The sequence below is a fragment of the Myotis lucifugus genome, unplaced genomic scaffold (assembly GCF_000147115.1).
Source record: "Myotis lucifugus unplaced genomic scaffold, Myoluc2.0 scaffold_775, whole genome shotgun sequence".
In the NCBI taxonomy this organism is placed as follows: Eukaryota; Metazoa; Chordata; class Mammalia; order Chiroptera; family Vespertilionidae; genus Myotis; species Myotis lucifugus.
In genome coordinates, this window is record NW_005871823.1 from 120,458 (window position 1) to 137,387 (window position 16,930).

Below are 16,930 nucleotides of genomic sequence, written 5' to 3' on the forward strand. Positions count from 1 at the left end.
AGGATAAGCAGCTGACAACATTCCACCAACTACAGAACAATCTTATCGACGGTCGGCCCATAATTGCATGTCACTAATGAAGACGGGATTACCTAGGTGGCCTCCTGGTAAAATGAAATACCGTTCTTATGCAAGGGCCCAGCACACAGTGTCTGTGACTGCATGGTTACATTTATTTACCTGTTTGTTCGTTCATTCATTCATGCATTCATTTGTTTTTTCGTTCATTCATTCATTCATTCATGCATGCATGCATTCATTCACTCATTCGTTCATTCACTTACTCATTCGTTCATTCATTCATCACGCACCACCTAATTATCCTAGTGAGTAGCCACAGTGTGCCAGGCTGTGTCTAGTCAATAGGAACTATCAAGATAAATAATATGCAGTCTATATCTTTAAGAAGCTCAGAATTAAGTAAAAAGATAGAAAAGGAGACCATTACGCAGGTGAGGAACAGGAAGAACATGAACTAACCTAGTGACACCTGGCAGGGGCGTAAAAGGCGCCTCCTCCCAGTTCTTTCTCTTTCCGAGTCATTCCTGTGCCACCGAGAGGGTCGCCTGCGTGTGGACAAGGCCCCGCTGTGTCCTTGGGACATGCGCAGGCTTGAGGCGCTCAGTGGGTATTTCTAAAACCGAACAAAGGATTAAATGGTACAGATGTTATTGTCCATGTTGTCATGTGGATTAAACAGCACTAAGACCTACAGCATGTCTGCGGATGGGCACGCCCCAGTCCAGGCCTTGCAAGGCCCGAGGGTCTTGGACACTGTGCCCTTTAAACACACCTTTGTGCATAAATCCCTCATCTACTTGCCCTCTGTCCTAAGTTCATTTTATGAATTTATAATTGCAAAACCAGTAATTATGAGTAGAGTATTTCACAAAGAAGAAAATGAAGTCGCATATACTGCTGCAGCCCACAAACCTCCACAATTGAATGTGGGTGCATTTGTTCTCAGCTGTCCCCCCCATTGTCGCAACCCCCTTCCCGGGAGAGTAGGGGCTGGGCCCGTGCTGGTCTCTGCTTCTGCGCACATCATCGCTGCCAAACTGCGTCTGTGGTCACCATTATTTTCTAACGACCGAATGTACCCTAAGAAGAGGCAACAGTCTGCTCTCTTTAAGGAGATGTTTTCTAATTTAGTTTCTTAATCGTACATTTTGTCCTATAAGCTTATTTATTTAACTTTGAAAACTAAGAGCCTGACCGAGCCTGACCCCTGGCAGCGAATCACCACGATCTTGTGTGAGGAGTGAGGCTAACGTTGCTGTGGGCCGTGTCCGTGATGGTACATCTCGGTTTTCCTCAGACTGAAAAGCCGGGAGGTCACTGACCCTGGCCCACCGCTCCTCCCCTTTTCTAGCTCTTACCTGCCTGCTTTCGCCACGCCCAGCTCACGTCCCAGGCGGAGAAAAGAGGTCCTAGGACCGTGGGAGCGCAGAGCAGGGAGCCCGAGAGAGGCCCCAGGCCTCTCCTCTCGGCCCAGCATCACCTGCTCTGACTGACCTGTCACCTGGGGACTCTAACCCTGGTTTTCCCGGAGATTGAGGATGGGCTTTGCTGTGCTCCCGACCCTGCGAGCGATGACTGACGCGGCGTTTGCTTTGTTTTGCTGCGCAGAACGGGCTGTCCCCGCTGCACATGGCCGCGCAGGGCGACCATGTGGACTGCGTCAAGCACCTGCTACAGCACAAGGCGCCCGTGGACGACGTCACGCTGGACTACCTGACGGCCCTGCACGTGGCCGCGCACTGCGGCCACTACCGCGTCACCAAGCTGCTTCTGGACAAGAAGGCCAACGCCAACGCCCGAGCCCTGGTAACCTGAGCAGCCGCCCAGCGAGGCGGGTGGGAGGGCGGGCCCGCAGCTGAGCAGCGTGCAGACCTGGTCCACACGGGCACCTGGCTCCGTCTTGCCTTCACGGTCGCTGGGACGTGATCGTGGGCATGGAGAGGTGGACGAGAACACGAAGGTGGCGTGCCATGGTTAGCGAGTTGCAATAGAAAGGGCAGCTCTGAGTGGCAACAGTTTGAGCTGGAAAATAGAAGCTGACAGAGGGAGTGATAAAGTGGGTTCAGACAGCTCTTACGGGTCGGAACGAACGTGTGGGAAAGTTGAGCCTTAGTCATTCCTTTCTGGATGAGGCTGCGGTGGCCAATGGTCGGACATGTCAGACGGTGTGATCTCAGCATGTGTGGGGTTCCCCGGACAGTCCCCCCCGGACAGTCCCGCCTGGGCTGGTCACCAGCCAGGGGCACGAGCCGGCTCAGGGCCTGACGCCAGGAGGCGGTTGGCACAAACCTCCCGGAAGCCGTCCCTGCACCTGGTGTCTCCCGGGGCCTAATGCCGAGTGACTGTTCCCGCGCCACCGTCCTTCTAACAGCCACTGGCCGCAGGCGTGCACTAACTGTGTCTTGTCCCAACTCACACACGAGGAGCACACTTCCTCCTAGACATTTACATGGTTCACGTCCGTCAAGTCAGTCTTCACTCGATACTTGAGATGATAGGATGCCCTCAGAATCATCCAATAGGAAATCATGTTTCTGTTTAGAAACCTCCCATCAGAATCAGTGCATACCTCCCTGCTTGGGAAACAGATAGCCCTTCCGGGTTCTGTGCCACACGTGTGGAGGTATTTTCTTACAAGGAGGAAAATGCTCATTTTCAGATGGAGAATGGGCAGTGAGCTTATATAATACTAGGGGCCCAGTGCACAAAATTCGTGCACTGGGGGGGGGGGCGTCCCTCAGCCCAGCCTGCCCCCTCTCATATACTGGGAGCCCTCAGGGGATGTCCTACTGACGGCTTAGGCCCGCTCCCTGCTCCCCTTGGAGAGCGGGCGTAAGCCACAGTCTGGCCTCTGGGCTGATCAGGGCAAGGCATCAGCCCCATCACCCCGCTGCTGCAGCCACTGCCAGTCACCGCAGCCACCAAGGTGTTTTCACCAACACGGCTCTAGTCCCTTCACCATGAAAAAATGACAACTTTCTTTAGGCATTTTCAAGATGTGTCTTTCATAGGATATGACATTTCTTTATTTTTTTTTTTATCCTCAACTGAGGATATGTTTCCATTGATTTTTAGAGAATGTGGAAGAGAAAAGGAAAGACAGAGAGAAACATCAAAGTGAGAGGAACACTTTGATTGGTTGCCTCCTGCATGAGCCCTGACCTGGGCCTCGGCCAGGGAGGAGCCTGCAACCTAGGTACATGCCCTTGGTCAGAATTGAACCCACACCCTGTGGTCGGCAGGCCAAGGCATTATCCACTGAACCAAACCAGCTAGGGCAGGATATGACATTTCTTAGCCCTCCAGCAGCAGACCTTCGTTTTTTTCTCCAGGAGTGAGGTGGAAAAACCCTAGATCACCTTCTTGGATTCTTATTACCCAAGTTACTAAGAATATTACCAGTGGCATACAGGGAGCTTAACCAATGAGCGGTCAGAAAAGGTGTTTCCTCTGTAGTTCACACTGATTGCTGGCTCTACCCCTGCCCAGGCCTAAAGCCTCGAGGCCTGGGCAGGGGACCCCTCAGCTCCCTCCAATCACCAGCTTGGCCCCTGCGCAGGCCTAACGCCTCTGGCCGAGGTGTTAGGCCTGGGCAGGGGACCCCTCAGCTCTGATCGCAGGCTCGGCCCTGCCCAGGAGTCCCCTGGCTCAGGCCCTTCCTAGGCTGCTCAGGGCCCACATGGGGCCTACCTCGGAGTGACCTGGGTGCCGATAATGTTCCCGGGACCCAGGCCGCTGGGCGCCTATGTATGCAAATTAACCGCCATCTTTGTTGGGTTAATTTGCATACTCAGCTGATTGGCTGGTGGGTGTAGTGGAGTGACACCAATCTGCATGTTTCTCTTTTATTAGTGTAGATTGCAACTTAATTTGAAGTCTTGTAAGTGCTGCATCTGCTTACATCTGGCTCACCCACAGCCCATACCGGGAAATGCCTTCAGCCCTGGGAGGAGCAGGCGCTGGGTCAGCATGACCTCACGCCTCCTGAGAGGGGCGGGGCCAGAAAAACACTGGCTGGCGCTGTCCCCACGGTCACCTGCAGGGCACATGCACCCGTCCCCCATAGGGATCCACATTCACATAGAAATAGCATATTCAGTAGCGCACTGGAGGAAGTTTGGGGACACATTTTTCTTTTTCTTTATATTTTTATTGATTTCAGAGAGGAAGGGAGAGGGAGAGAGATAGAAACATCAGTGATGAGAGAGTATCATGGATCAGCTGCCTTCTGCACGTCCCACACTGGGGATCGAGCCCACAACCCGGGCATGTACCCTGACGGGGAATTAAACCATGACCTCTGGTTCATAGGTTGACGCTCAACCACTGAGCCATGCCGGCCGGGCACATTTTTATAGAACAGCCCCCAATTCCTACACATGAGCTCAGTGTGAAAAGTTCAAAAGTGCCTCAGACATCACCACATTCCTTTGCCTCTGAGAGATCTCTCCTTCCCATTATTCCAGAAACCCTCCACACTTTTCTTAAAAACATTCATGAATTTAAGAATCATTTCCCCCTAAAATAGGTTTCATGAACCTATCTTACAACTTCTGCTAAGATAACTTCTTATACACATTTTAATATAACATCAGGATGTAAAAAACTATCCACACAAATCATGCTTTCTGCTCACTGGCACCTCCTCCTGGAGAAAGTGGCAGCAGATCTGAAACACTGATTGTAGAGGCAGTCATGGCTTTGGAATTTAAAACTGATGAAGGGTGTTTATGCCTAAGATGTGGCCTTTCATCAGAAAAAACGTGCTCATCTCCGAAGCACGTGACACGGTTCACAGCCCCTCTCGCGTCACACGGCCCCTTGTCCTCCTCCGACGAGTTGCCGTGTTGTTGTGGGCGCTTGTTTCTGTGTCCGCACAAGCAGGACCCCACACAGCCGCCCCCACGGGCATGCCCAGTGCTCACTGCAGGGGCAGAGCCCTCCGGACACAGCACGTGTGATGATGCGGTCAGACGCCGTATTGTGCATGCCGTGCGTGAGTGGTTGTGCATGTCTCCCACTAACCGGTTGTCTTTTGCACAGAACGGCTTTACTCCACTGCACATTGCCTGCAAGAAAAACCGCATCAAAGTCATGGAGCTGCTGGTGAAATACGGGGCTTCCATCCAGGCGGTCACCGAGGTAGACACGGTCCCGGCTTGTCACGACCCCTCACTCCCCCATCTGCGCCCCCTGCCCCTCACTAGGCCGCCGATGGAGAGCCGGGCGCGTGCAGGGGAGTAAAGCTGCTGTCGTGTTGCTTTGTTCTGTCCGCAGTCGGGCCTCACGCCTATACACGTGGCGGCCTTCATGGGCCACCTGAACATTGTGCTGCTGCTGCTGCAGAACGGCGCCTGCCCAGACGTCACTAACATTGTGAGTATGGCCGGCAGGGCTGTCCGCGCGTCCGTCTGCTCGTGGCCGTGGAGAGAGAGCCGGTGCGGCTGGTGCAGGGTGATTGTAGGACTGAGCCGAGTCTGCGGGGAGGGCGGGTCGCTGGTCCTGGAGCGTCCCCACGCGGTGGACGCAGCCCACGCTTGGTCAGAGCTCGACTGACTGAGGGCGGGGCAGTGAGCTCCGGGGGCTCGCTGCGCTGGCTGGACGGTATCCCTGGCGATCTCTGTGCAGGTTCCAGGTCAGGACCCAGCCAGGCCAGTGCACTAACCAGAGAGAGGCTGAGTGAGGCTGCTCTCGCTGTAGCCACCCCCGGCCTAAGGGACACGGGTTTCCCACCTGCTGCCCCGCTTGGACTCTGTCTGGATTTGATTTTGTTGGTAGAGGGCGCCCTCTCTGACCTGAGGAGTTACATCCAATTTCTCACACACCTGGGAGGCACGCTGCCCCCAGACAGCTTGCTCTCTGCCAGGGACCTCGGCACCTGGGACTCCCGCACCTTGGCTCGGCCTCTGTGTGGGTGCTTGTCTGGAGTCGCCCTTGAGACTCTGTGATCGCTGTGTGTGCACTCCCTCCCGCGGGCACAGGGCACCACCGTGCAGGGAGCTCTCGGCCCCGGGCTGCTGAGGATGTACGCGGGCAGCAGAGCTCTGCCCCCACGAGCATCTGTGCTCGTGGTTAAAAGTCCCATTATCCAAGGCAGTGGGTCCAGAGAGTTGCTGGATGTTGGTCTCTGTCCCTGTGAGTCGTGAAACGACGTTCATTCCCTTCCTTTCGTGTCTCTTCTCGCGTCCTGGGGGTTCGTGTTTGACGGTTTCTGTGCTGCAGTGCCTGGTGCACAACAAAGTCCACATGAAATACGTGTATTTGATTTTAAATGTTACACAATAGTCCCTCTTCATATTACCGACAGTGGGAGCATAAAACTGTCCCAAAATGGAAACGCAAAGGCTACGTTGACCAATGTCCCTAATTACAGCGTGGGGGTCCTAGTTTCCGTGTATTTACTAATCTTCACTGGGTTAAGGATGAGAGCAATCGTGCAACAGGCCGCTTCTGAGAACTTTGAGAAAGGAGGACCCTCCTTTCTGTGGTCAGAGAGGAGCCCCTCTCGCTCGTGAATGGAGACCGTGCAGACCACTCACTGAACAGGGCCTCTGCTCCCACCGGCTGCGGGCTCCACCCGTGTGTCCCGATACTGCAGGGCCCCAGGAGAGATGACGATACTGTTAATGATCACGTGACGACGATAGCAATGCCAGCGCATCTATGAGATGCGTGACTGACACCTCCTGAGGCAGTCTTTTATCTCGGGGAGACGTTTGCAAAACCATCAGAGAGAACCCCTCTGAAATGTTTGTGTGACTCCGTGCTTCTTCACCGACCAATTTCAAATAGTTCAGCAGTTACAGGTTCTCCAGTGATGTCCTCTCCTCTGCAAAGGTAGGGACATGTAGCTTTCCACAAAGACAAACAACAACGTCGACATGTCTTAGGTTCCGAAAAACTTCCCCATTTGGCAGCTGCAATATCACACTCTGACTTCCATCTGTTGGTCAATATGGAGGCCTCCAGTTGTTTCATCTTCTCACGTGTCCGTTACACTCTCCCCCTTCAGCTCCCTCCAAAGACAAGCTTGTGAGGCGGCTGCTGAGGGAACCCTCCCCTCGACTGCTTCCTAGGGTTCTGTCTGTTTTCACTCGGGTACGATGTGTTCTTCAGGGAGAAGACACCAAGTGGGTAGGGTTGCAGGTAAAATACAGGACTGCCAGTTCCACTTGAATTTCAGGTAAACAACAAATCATTGCTTTTTTTAAAAAGTGTGTTTTTATTGATTTTTTTAGAGAGAGAGGGAGAGGAAGGGAGAGAAACATCGATCGTCTGCCTCCTGTACACACCCTGACGGGATCGAGCTTGCTGACGGGATCGAGCTTGCAGCCCAGGCATGTGCCCCGACTGGGAATCAAACCAGCGACCTTTTGGTGCACAGGGCCAAGTCATTGTTTTAATATAAGTGCGTCCCTCGCATGTCGGCGACATACCGTGCTGAAGGCATTATCCGTCCCTCGTCTGGAGGGAACCCTGAACCGGCATCCTGTTCCTTTACTTGCCGACCAGCAGCCCACAGCTGCCTGTGGCCTCGTCACTCTCGGGACGGGAGGTTTAGCTACGGGTCCCGGTCCTGGGGGTGATGAGGTCACTGCGTGAAACTGTCTGCTTGCTGTCCCCCCCCCACCCCCCGCCTGCCCGGAGCCTGTGTACTGCCTGAACCCATGTCACCCTGTTGGATGCCAGGCTGTCTGTCCCGCTCTGACGCTTCCAACCGATGCGGCGAGCGGTCACTGTAGCTGTCAGCAGAGTCAGCTTTAACACCCAGAAGGGGCATGCCGCTGAGCACCTGCTTCGGCCGTGAGTCGCCCATCTCTGCCAGTCCTGACGTATCTGGGATTTCACTGCTCTCAGCCCCTCAGCCACGCCTCCTCCCCACAACACGCACAGACGCACTCATGTCCAGCTGGCCGTGGCCACCGGCTTCACAGGTCCAAGACCACGCCTCGCAGAGCTGTCCAGAGGACAGGGCCCTGTTAGCAGATCAGTGGATCCCTGGCTGAGTTCTCGCTGCATGTTTGGGTGAAGAATCCCCCCCCAATCCTTACAGTTCATCAACTGGAGATAAAGAAAACAGGCATGTTGAATACCCTGAGGTGTGCAATAATCAACAGATGGAAGTTATGATTAAACTCTACACACCCTCTCTTTCTTATTTACACTTACAAGGGTAATGCACTAGGAAAAGGGAATTGACAGTACAGGTCGGCTTCCCCAAAGTCATCAGGAATCAAACACGATCCCTGGTGGCAGGGGAGTGACCGTAGATGTCTGCCTAGAAATACAAAGCTTGTCTTTGAATCTAACACTTAATACTTTAGATTTTTTCTGTAACTAGCAGTTTCAAATGTGTAAACACCATATAGATCACTTACCCTATATAATAAAAGCCTAATATGCTAAGTGTCCGGTCATCCAGTTGGCCTTTCAACCAATCAAAGTGTAATATGATAATGATATGCTAAGGCCCCTCAACTGCTTGCTATGACATGCACTGACCACCAGGGGGCAGATGGTCCGACCAGTAGGTTAGCTTGCTGCTAGGGTCTGGCCAATCGGGACTGAGTGAGATGGGCCAGACACGCCCTGGAGCCCTCCCATGGTCCCTCCCCGGCTGGCCAACCTCCCATGTCCCTCCCCAGCCCCAATCGTGCATCAGTGGAGTCACGGCTGGCGAGCGCAGTGGCGGGAGCTTCTCCCACCTCTGCAGCAGCGCTAAGGATATCTGACTGCCAGCTCTTGGACTGTGAGAGGGCGCAGGCCAGGCTAAGGGATTCTCCCCCCCCCCCCCGAGTGCACAAATTTCGTGCACTGGGCCTCTAGTCTATATATATATATATAAAAAGTCAGCGACTGGAACACTGTAATGACCAGTCGCTATGACGCCCACTACGGCCAGCAAACGGCCTGATAGTGGGTAGGGCCGGTGGCCAACCTCCTGCAGCCTCTCCCTCTGGCCAGCCCCACCCACGATGGGCCCCCACCACCACGATAGGCCTGCAGCCCCTCACCCTGGCTGACCCCACCCCAGATCGGCCCCCCCACCCTGATTAGGGGCAGGGCTGGCTGGCCAACCACCCATGGCCTCTCCCCCTGGCTGCTAGTTCCCAATCGGCCCCTACCACCCCATTCTGGGGCAGGACCAGTGGGCCCACAGCCCATCCCCAATCTGCCCCCCTACCCCAATCGGGGGTGGGACCCGCTGGTCCCTCCCCCCAGTTGGCCCGGCCCTGATTGGGCCCTTATTGGGGCCAGGCTAGCTGGACCCCACCTGTGCACGGATTTGTGCACTGGGCCTCTAGTTTTATTATAAAATGAGGGTATTGGAAATTGTAAGAATAGCATTTTCCATCTTGTCAGTAAACTGACGAATCTTGGCTTGTGAAGTGAACGTACACTCATTGTTGAGTAGGTGCTCTGGAGGCCTCTCTGGCTTAACTCCTGTTATAGGATGGAGTCTGGAGGTGTGTGTGTGTGTTTAACAGTTAGGAGACCTCAGCTTCATGAAGTGGTTCTCAACCTTCCTAATGCCGTGACCCTTTAATACAGTTCCTCATGTTGTGGTGACTCCCAACCATAAAATTATTTTCGTTGCTACTTCATAACTATAATTTTGCTACTGTTATGAATCATAATGTAAATATCTGATATGCAGGATTTATTTTCATTGTTACAAATTGAACATAATTAAAGCATAGTGATTAATCACAAAAACAATATGTAATTATATATGTGTTTTCTGATGGTCTTAGGCGACCCAAAGGGGTCGCGACCCACAGGTTGAGAACCGCTGGTTTAGAGACAGGCTTGACGTGACATAGAAAACAAGTGAGAAATGGTGGTTGTCAGAGAGGAAAGGTCTCGCCGCACACCTGAAGCCCGAAGACAGTGTTGCTGTCCCGATCGCACATCGTCTGTAAAACAGGATGCTCCCGGCACGCTTCCTCGCCAAAGTCAAGTATATCACCAGAACATGAGGGCACTGGAGGGCCAGAGAGCCATTCATAAAATGAAACATCAGAGTAGACGTCCAGTTTCATGCTTTCAAAGTCAACTCATTTGAAATGAATCCCACAACTTTATAAGGAATGGAGTCTCCAATTACTGGGAATAGAACCCAAAGTTCGCCTTAAATCCTCTAGGTTGAAGGGTTTCCTGTGCAAGGAATGAGAAGAAAGCACTCCTCGGATTTGTCCGACTCCCTCACCATGACCAACCTTGAGATCGGCTTAGTTACTTCCCGTGGCTACGTCAGCCTTCTTTCTAGGGCTGGCGACTCAGTGCTCGCTGCTAGTTCAGTGTCGTGCTCTTTTATGGCCAAACTTTATGGCTGAAAGTTTGCCGTGTGCAGAGCTGTAGGTGGTTTTAAAATAGGCTCTTTAAAAAAAAAAGGCAAAACCTTGCTTTTAGTCAGTAATGAACAGGCTTCCCAGTGATAAAATTCTCTAACCTCTAAGCTACTATTTCCTGATCAATGTGGCGGTCGATGGGCCAGGGATGCCAGGCCCATGCCCAGCGCTGCCCACCTGCGGACGGCTCTGCCACCCCAGCAGGTCTCTCCAGTGACTCTGTCATTAAATGGCTCATTACTATAAGGCAGGGAACCTCCTGGCAGGTCAGATTTGGTACAAACAGTCACTGTCAGGTCTCCTAACCCAATCAGGTGAAAACTAGCAGTTTATTTCGGATATTAACTTTGAACTCTGGGAAGGAACGACGCACGCATGGTGCAGATGGAGTGATGGTTGGAGTGTGCTGCCTCGACCTGCAGCATCTGGACTTCCTCATTAAAACGTGACCACGGTGGTATCACTAGTGGAGTGTGATCATGACAGGTTTTAGGTTGAAGAAAAGCAACGACATATCACAAATTTAAATCCTGCCGGGCTGCTTACAACACTCAGCCCCTGGTGTCCTGGGCATTTGGGTAAGTTTGTCGGCTCATTATGGGCTGAAAGGGCAGAGGAGTTGGTTGTATCCTATGAAGACAGAGGAGACACAAAGCCGTGGTTCCCAGACTGAGTAGCAGTGGAATGATTATGCCTTTTCATAGGTTTCCTGAACTTTGGGTTCACTGCTGAACGTCACAGAAAGCCATGTTTTATTCTTTGCCACCTGAGCACGGGCTCACTGACCCTGATGTCTTGTCTCGGCAGCGTGGGGAGACGGCACTGCACATGGCGGCCCGGGCGGGCCAGGTGGAGGTGGTGCGATGCCTGCTGCGCAACGGCGCCCTGGTCGACGCCAGAGCCCGGGTAGGTGCTGGGGCCGGGCCCCTCCCTCCAGGGGTGCAGGGGGGCACCCCTCAGGACCCTTGCATCGGGCCAGAAGGAAGCGAGCAGTGAGTGCAGGCAGTGGGGATGCCCCCGTTTCAGAAGCGTCAGCATTTGGAGAAATGTGCAATTCGGTATCTAAGAAATGCAGCCCCCACCGCCATTTGAATAATGTTGCCTTGTGAGAGACCTTGCACATCTACTTGTTTCCACGCATTTGCATTTACAATCTGCTGCTGTGGAGGTATGCACACATCTCACCCGTTTCTTCCCACCCCTGTGATGAGGTCACCCTCCTTACTCCGGCTTTCCTTCTCTGTCTTCCCTCCGCTGTCAGCAACAGAAGAACCTGGGCCCAGACACTGTTCGGTGGATTTCCCCGTTTCTCATTGTTCCTACCCCCCATCCCCCGCCAGGCTGATGTCTCTTCCTTAAAGTTCCTTCCGACTGCTGCTGTCCCACCTTCTTCCTCACCCTGGCCTCATCGGCAGTGTTTGTCCCTCTTTCTTCCGTGCTGTCCTGCCGACTGTCACACCAGTATCCCTGGGGTTCCCGGGGAGTATTTAGTCACTTTCTCTTCTTAAAAAAAAAATCTATATCTATCTATCTATATTGGCTCCAGAGAGGAAGGGAGAGGGAGAGAGATAGAAACATCAATGATCAGAGAGAATCATGGATCAGCTGCCTCCTTCATGCCCAACACTGGGGATCGAGCCCACAACCTGGGCTTGTGCCCCAACTGGGAATCGAACTGTGACCTCCTGGTTCATAGGTCAATGCTCAACCACTGAGCCACACTGGCCGGGCCACTTTCCTTCTTCACCGTCTGACACACCTCAGCTCGAATGGGCCACCTGACTCACTTTAGAAACTGTCCTGTTGGAACAAAGCACCCGCCGAGGTCTCTCAGATTCTCGCTCCATGTTCAGTCTTTGCTGTTAGTTCCGAGGGTTAGACCTGGAAACCCTAATGCTTCTCCCAGTCTTTCTTACACCCTCTGACTCCGCAGTTTTACTGCGTTTCCCCCCAGAACCAGGGGTGGGTGGGCAGCCTGGACAGTGCTTTGTCTTTGGATGGTATCGCCTTTCTCTCCATCGCACAAGTTAGTGCAATTGATGACCTTTGGTACCATCACTGGCACTTTGCTCTTAAATGTTTAGAGTTTTTGTTATTCAAACTGTATTCTTCCCTGCCTTGGCATTTTTCTGTTTTGTTTTTCCTTAAAGACTATTTTAGAGCAACTTTAGTTTTATACCAAAATTGAGTGGAAGGTACAGAGATTTCCTAAATGACCCCACCCGACGGTGCACTTGTCACAGCTCATGACCCCCAAGGACACGGGGGCGTCAGCCCGTCACTGTTTGCATCAGGGTGCTGGGCAGTCTGTGGGTTTGGACCTGTCCCTCCCACGGTGTCACACGGAGTCACTCCTGCCCTGACACCCTCCGTGGCTGCCTGTTCTCCTTCATGGGACAGTCACCTGCACGCGGCTATTTTTACAGAAATTTCATGGTCAGTCAGTGCAACCTGAGGAGCATGAACTTTACTGTTTTTACCAGAAATTGTGATAACATTCCTAATCACTAGTTTGTGATCCTTATGTAAGTATAACAGGGTTTCCCATTATCTCTCAAAAGAAAAACTCATTATATTTTTCTATTTTCAAATTTTAATGTGTTCTATTTTTAATAGACATTTGCTCTTTTTCTGTATCTCTGCCAATTTTTTTATGTTGCCTATGTAACCTGTTATTCTTGCCTTTTTGGTACCACCTGAAACCCTTCCTCAAAACCACTGGCCTCGGGCTCTTTTCTTGGAAATACTGTAGCATTTCTGTCTGTCTGTCCTGGTGAGTTTGAGGGACCGTGGGTAATCTTGGAGACTCATTTAATTCCTCTTAACCTCCTCCTCTGGAAGACGGCCTGATGGTGGATGCTGTGCCTCCTCTCGGGCCTGCTTTGAGGAGAGGGCCAGGTGATCTCACAGGAAGCAGCTCCTGGAGGGCACAGGTCCATGAAATGCCCGTTCTGCCCACCTCACCACCCTGAGGTCCACCCAGTGCTGTCTCCCGTCTTCCCGTAGCTCCTCGCACACCTGGGAGGGGCGGCGTCCTGTGAGCTCCGATTCCCTTTCCGTGTGTCCTCAGCTCGGGACCCCGCTCCTCCCTCCTCTTTGACTGACGTGCCCTTGGCCAGTGTGCGCTGACCTCATCCCATCACCGAGGCTGCCCGCCCTTTCTTTTCACAAGAGAACAGTTTGGTCTGGTTCCCTTAATGCTGAACCCGTTTCCCTGACCACACCTGAGAGCCAGGGGTTCCTGCAGCCTCCGCAGCGTGTCCTGCGTCCTCACACCAGCTCCGTCCTCGGCTTCCCGGGGAGCCCTTGGCTTGCATCAGCCCGTTTCCTTCCTGCCCCAGCTCCCATTTGCATCGGGATGCCGGTCCCGGACCTGCACCGCGTCCTGGGACATTTCCACGGGTCCGCTTACAATGTGCCCTCTATCCTCAGCCTCTCCTTAAAGCCAGGACCGCGTGTGGCCTTGGCTTGCTGGGCAGAGGGAGAGCCAGTTTCCCAGCATCCCTCGGGCTTTCTCTTGACCTGGTTCCCAGGCAATCAGCACCTGCTCCTAGTGAAACCTCCTGATGGGAATCTAGGTCTTAGGGCTTCTGGGTGCAATTTCTTTCTTATTCAGAACCAAGGGTTGGTTTCTATTTAAATGTGAATGAGGCTGAAGCCTGGCCTGTGGGTGTGCTTAGAGAACCACGGCCAAGATGAGGGAAGTACATACTTTAATTAACTCACCAGTTAACTTATTTACTTATTTTGTTGAATTTATGAGGATGACATTAATAAAATTACACGTTTCCGGTGTACAATTCTATGAGACGTCATTGGTCTATTGTATTGTGTGTCACCAACCAGGTCAGGTCTCCTTCCCTCACCATTTATCCTCTGCACCCTCTTCCATATGTCCGTCCCTCTAGCACAGCGGTTCTCAACCTGTGGGTCGCGACCCCTTTGGCGGTCAAACGACCCTTTCACAGGGGTCGCCTAAGACCATCCTGCATATCAGATATTTACATGACGACTCATCACAGTAGCCACATGACAGTTATGAAGTAGCCACGAAAATAATTTTATGGTTGGGTCACAACATGAGGAACTGTGTTTAAAGGGCCAGAAGGTTGAGAACCACTGCCTAGCAATAAAAGCTAAGGAAGATCCTGTGGCCACACAGGTCACCTCGTAGGAAAATAGGAAATAACTGCGGTCAGGGTAGTAATTTCCTTCTGCCTAGGGGCCCCTAGGGGCTCCCAGAAAAAGGAAACCATGATGCAAACGACAGAGGAGGCATTAGGGCTACTTGGGCACTGACCTCTGACCTGCCTTGGGTTGCAGGAGGAGCAGGTGGCACTGGGCTGCCCAGGCACTGACCTTTGACCTGCCTTTCGTTGCAGGAGGAGCAGGTGGCACTGGGACTATCAGGCACTGACCTTTGACCTGCCTTTCGTTGCAGGAGGAGCAGGTGGCACTGGGCCTATCAGGCACTGACCTTTGACTTGCCTTTCGTTGCAGGAGGAACAGGTGGCACTGGGCTGCCCGGGCCCTGACCTCTGACCTGCCTTTCGTTGCAGGAGGAGCAGACGCCTCTGCACATCGCCTCGCGCCTGGGCAAGACGGAGATCGTGCAGCTGCTGCTCCAGCACATGGCGCACCCGGACGCGGCCACCACCAACGGGTACACGCCCCTGCACATCTCCGCCCGCGAAGGCCAGGTGGACGTGGCCTCGGTCCTCCTGGAGGCCGGGGCTGCCCACTCCTTAGCTACCAAGGTAAGGGGGCTGCGGCCGCAGGAACCCACCAGCTCCCCTTCGATGCTGCCCAGAGGGTCGGTCTCTCAGGCCTGCACGTTCCCGCTCTTTGCTTCGGCGGAGAGCCGTTTCCTGGACGGTCGGAGGGCGCTGGGAGGATCGTGTCCTCTCTGCAGTAGGAGGAGACCCCGCTTTCCAGCGGAGGCCTGTGCTGCTTCCAGGCAGCCACCGGGGGCGCGAACCGAGAAGGTTCCCATCGAGCCTGGGCACCTACCTGCCCTTGTTCCGAGATAAAACCTAGGCCGTGTCCCAAGAGGAAAAGAGTGAGACCCCCAGGTGCACGGAGCCACGTGGCTCCCGAGGAGGAGACGGTAGCATCGGGCTGGGCGTCCCGCGTTGGTGAGAGGTTTGGTACCTCCGGAGCTCAGGTCGCTGCGCGCTGCTCTTGGCTTCTGCCCACTCCCGCTCCTGAGCGGCCCGGCTGCACCGGCGTGGAGCTCAGGTCTCAGGCCCGCCTGCAGAGCCGTGTTCTGACGTCACGTCGCTGCCCCCCAACCCAGGACGTGGGTGCGCCGGCCTGCACGCACCTGCCTCCACCCTGTGCAGGGCCGAGGGATGTCCTCTCCCCGATGCATCCGGTTGGATGTTTTCTCCCCGATGTGATGCATCCGGTTGGAAATGCCCCGCTTGGAGGGGACTGAGCACACCCAGCTCCTGGGAGTCCAGAGGGGACTAGCGCCGAGGGGTGGGGAGCAGACGGGGGACGCCCAGAGCAGCGGGGTGTCTGCAGGCTGAACACCCCCCCCCCCCCAAGTGCGGGAGGGATGCGGGTTCTGAGAGAGACGCGTGCACGTGTCCTGCATGGATGGGATGGGCGTGGGCGCTGCCCCGCGGAGGGCCTGCAGGGGAGACCCGCTGAGCCGGCCCGAAGAGCAGCCCTCGCGCCTGCGCGGAAGAAAGGGCTGATTCTTCAAACCGGAGAGTTCAAAGGGCTTTCAAAAAATTTTTTTAAAAAATCCGAAACTGAGCAACATACCCGAGTAGAAATTACAACCTACCGGCCGGGCGATGGTCTCATCAGGAGGCGGCGGTGGGATGCAGACCCGGAAGCAGGGAGTGCAGCCCAGGCCGCGGGGGTCGGTGGAGGGGGTGAGGCTGCGACCCTGACCCCGAAGCCGCGGGCCCTGAGGGTGCCAGGGAGATGGCGCTCAGTGGACCGTGAGCTCCGGCAGGAACGAGGACGCCTCCCATGTGGGTCCGCGGAAAGGCAGGGTTCACGCTCCTCCAAGGCCCTGCCAGCGCCCCTGGTTCACAAAGAAGCGCAAGGAGGACGGCTCCTCCTCCGAAACAGCGCGTGTGGTGACCTGGGAAGGGGACGTGCTGTGCGAGGGGACGTGCACCGTGGGGGACGTGCTATGTGAGGGACGTGCAGCGTGAGGGGACGTGCTATGTGGGGACGTGCTGCGTGGGGGGACATGCTACGTGGGGGACATGCTGCATGGGGGGAACGTGCTACGTGAAGGACGTGCTGCATGGGGGGCAATGTGCTACGTGAGGGGGAACGTGCTGTGTGAGGGGACGTGCAGCGTGAGGGGACGTGCTGCATGGGGGGCAATGTGCTACGTGAGGGGGAACGTGCTGTGTGAGGGGACGTGCTACGTGGGGGACGTGCTGCATGGGGACGTGCTACGTGGGGGACGTGCTGCATGGGGACGTGCTCCGTGGGGGACGTGCTGCATGGGGACGTGCTACGTGGGGGACGTGCTGCGTGGGAACGTGCTACGTGGGGGACGTGCTGCATGGGGACGTGCTACGTGAAGG

At 54.4% G+C, this 16,930-nt stretch overlaps 1 protein-coding gene across 1 annotated transcript in view; it reads left to right on the top strand.

Annotated features, from left to right (window-relative positions):
* Nucleotides 1–16,930, top strand: part of ANK2 (ankyrin 2) — a 132,613-nt gene that overhangs the window by 39,105 nt on the left and 76,578 nt on the right. The window contains exons 19-23 of the mRNA XM_023746971.1: nt 1,630–1,827; nt 5,065–5,163; nt 5,299–5,397; nt 11,181–11,279; nt 14,933–15,130. Coding sequence (XP_023602739.1) covers nt 1,630–1,827; nt 5,065–5,163; nt 5,299–5,397; nt 11,181–11,279; nt 14,933–15,130 — 693 coding nt within the window. The remainder of the gene's footprint in view (nt 1–1,629; nt 1,828–5,064; nt 5,164–5,298; nt 5,398–11,180; nt 11,280–14,932; nt 15,131–16,930) is intronic.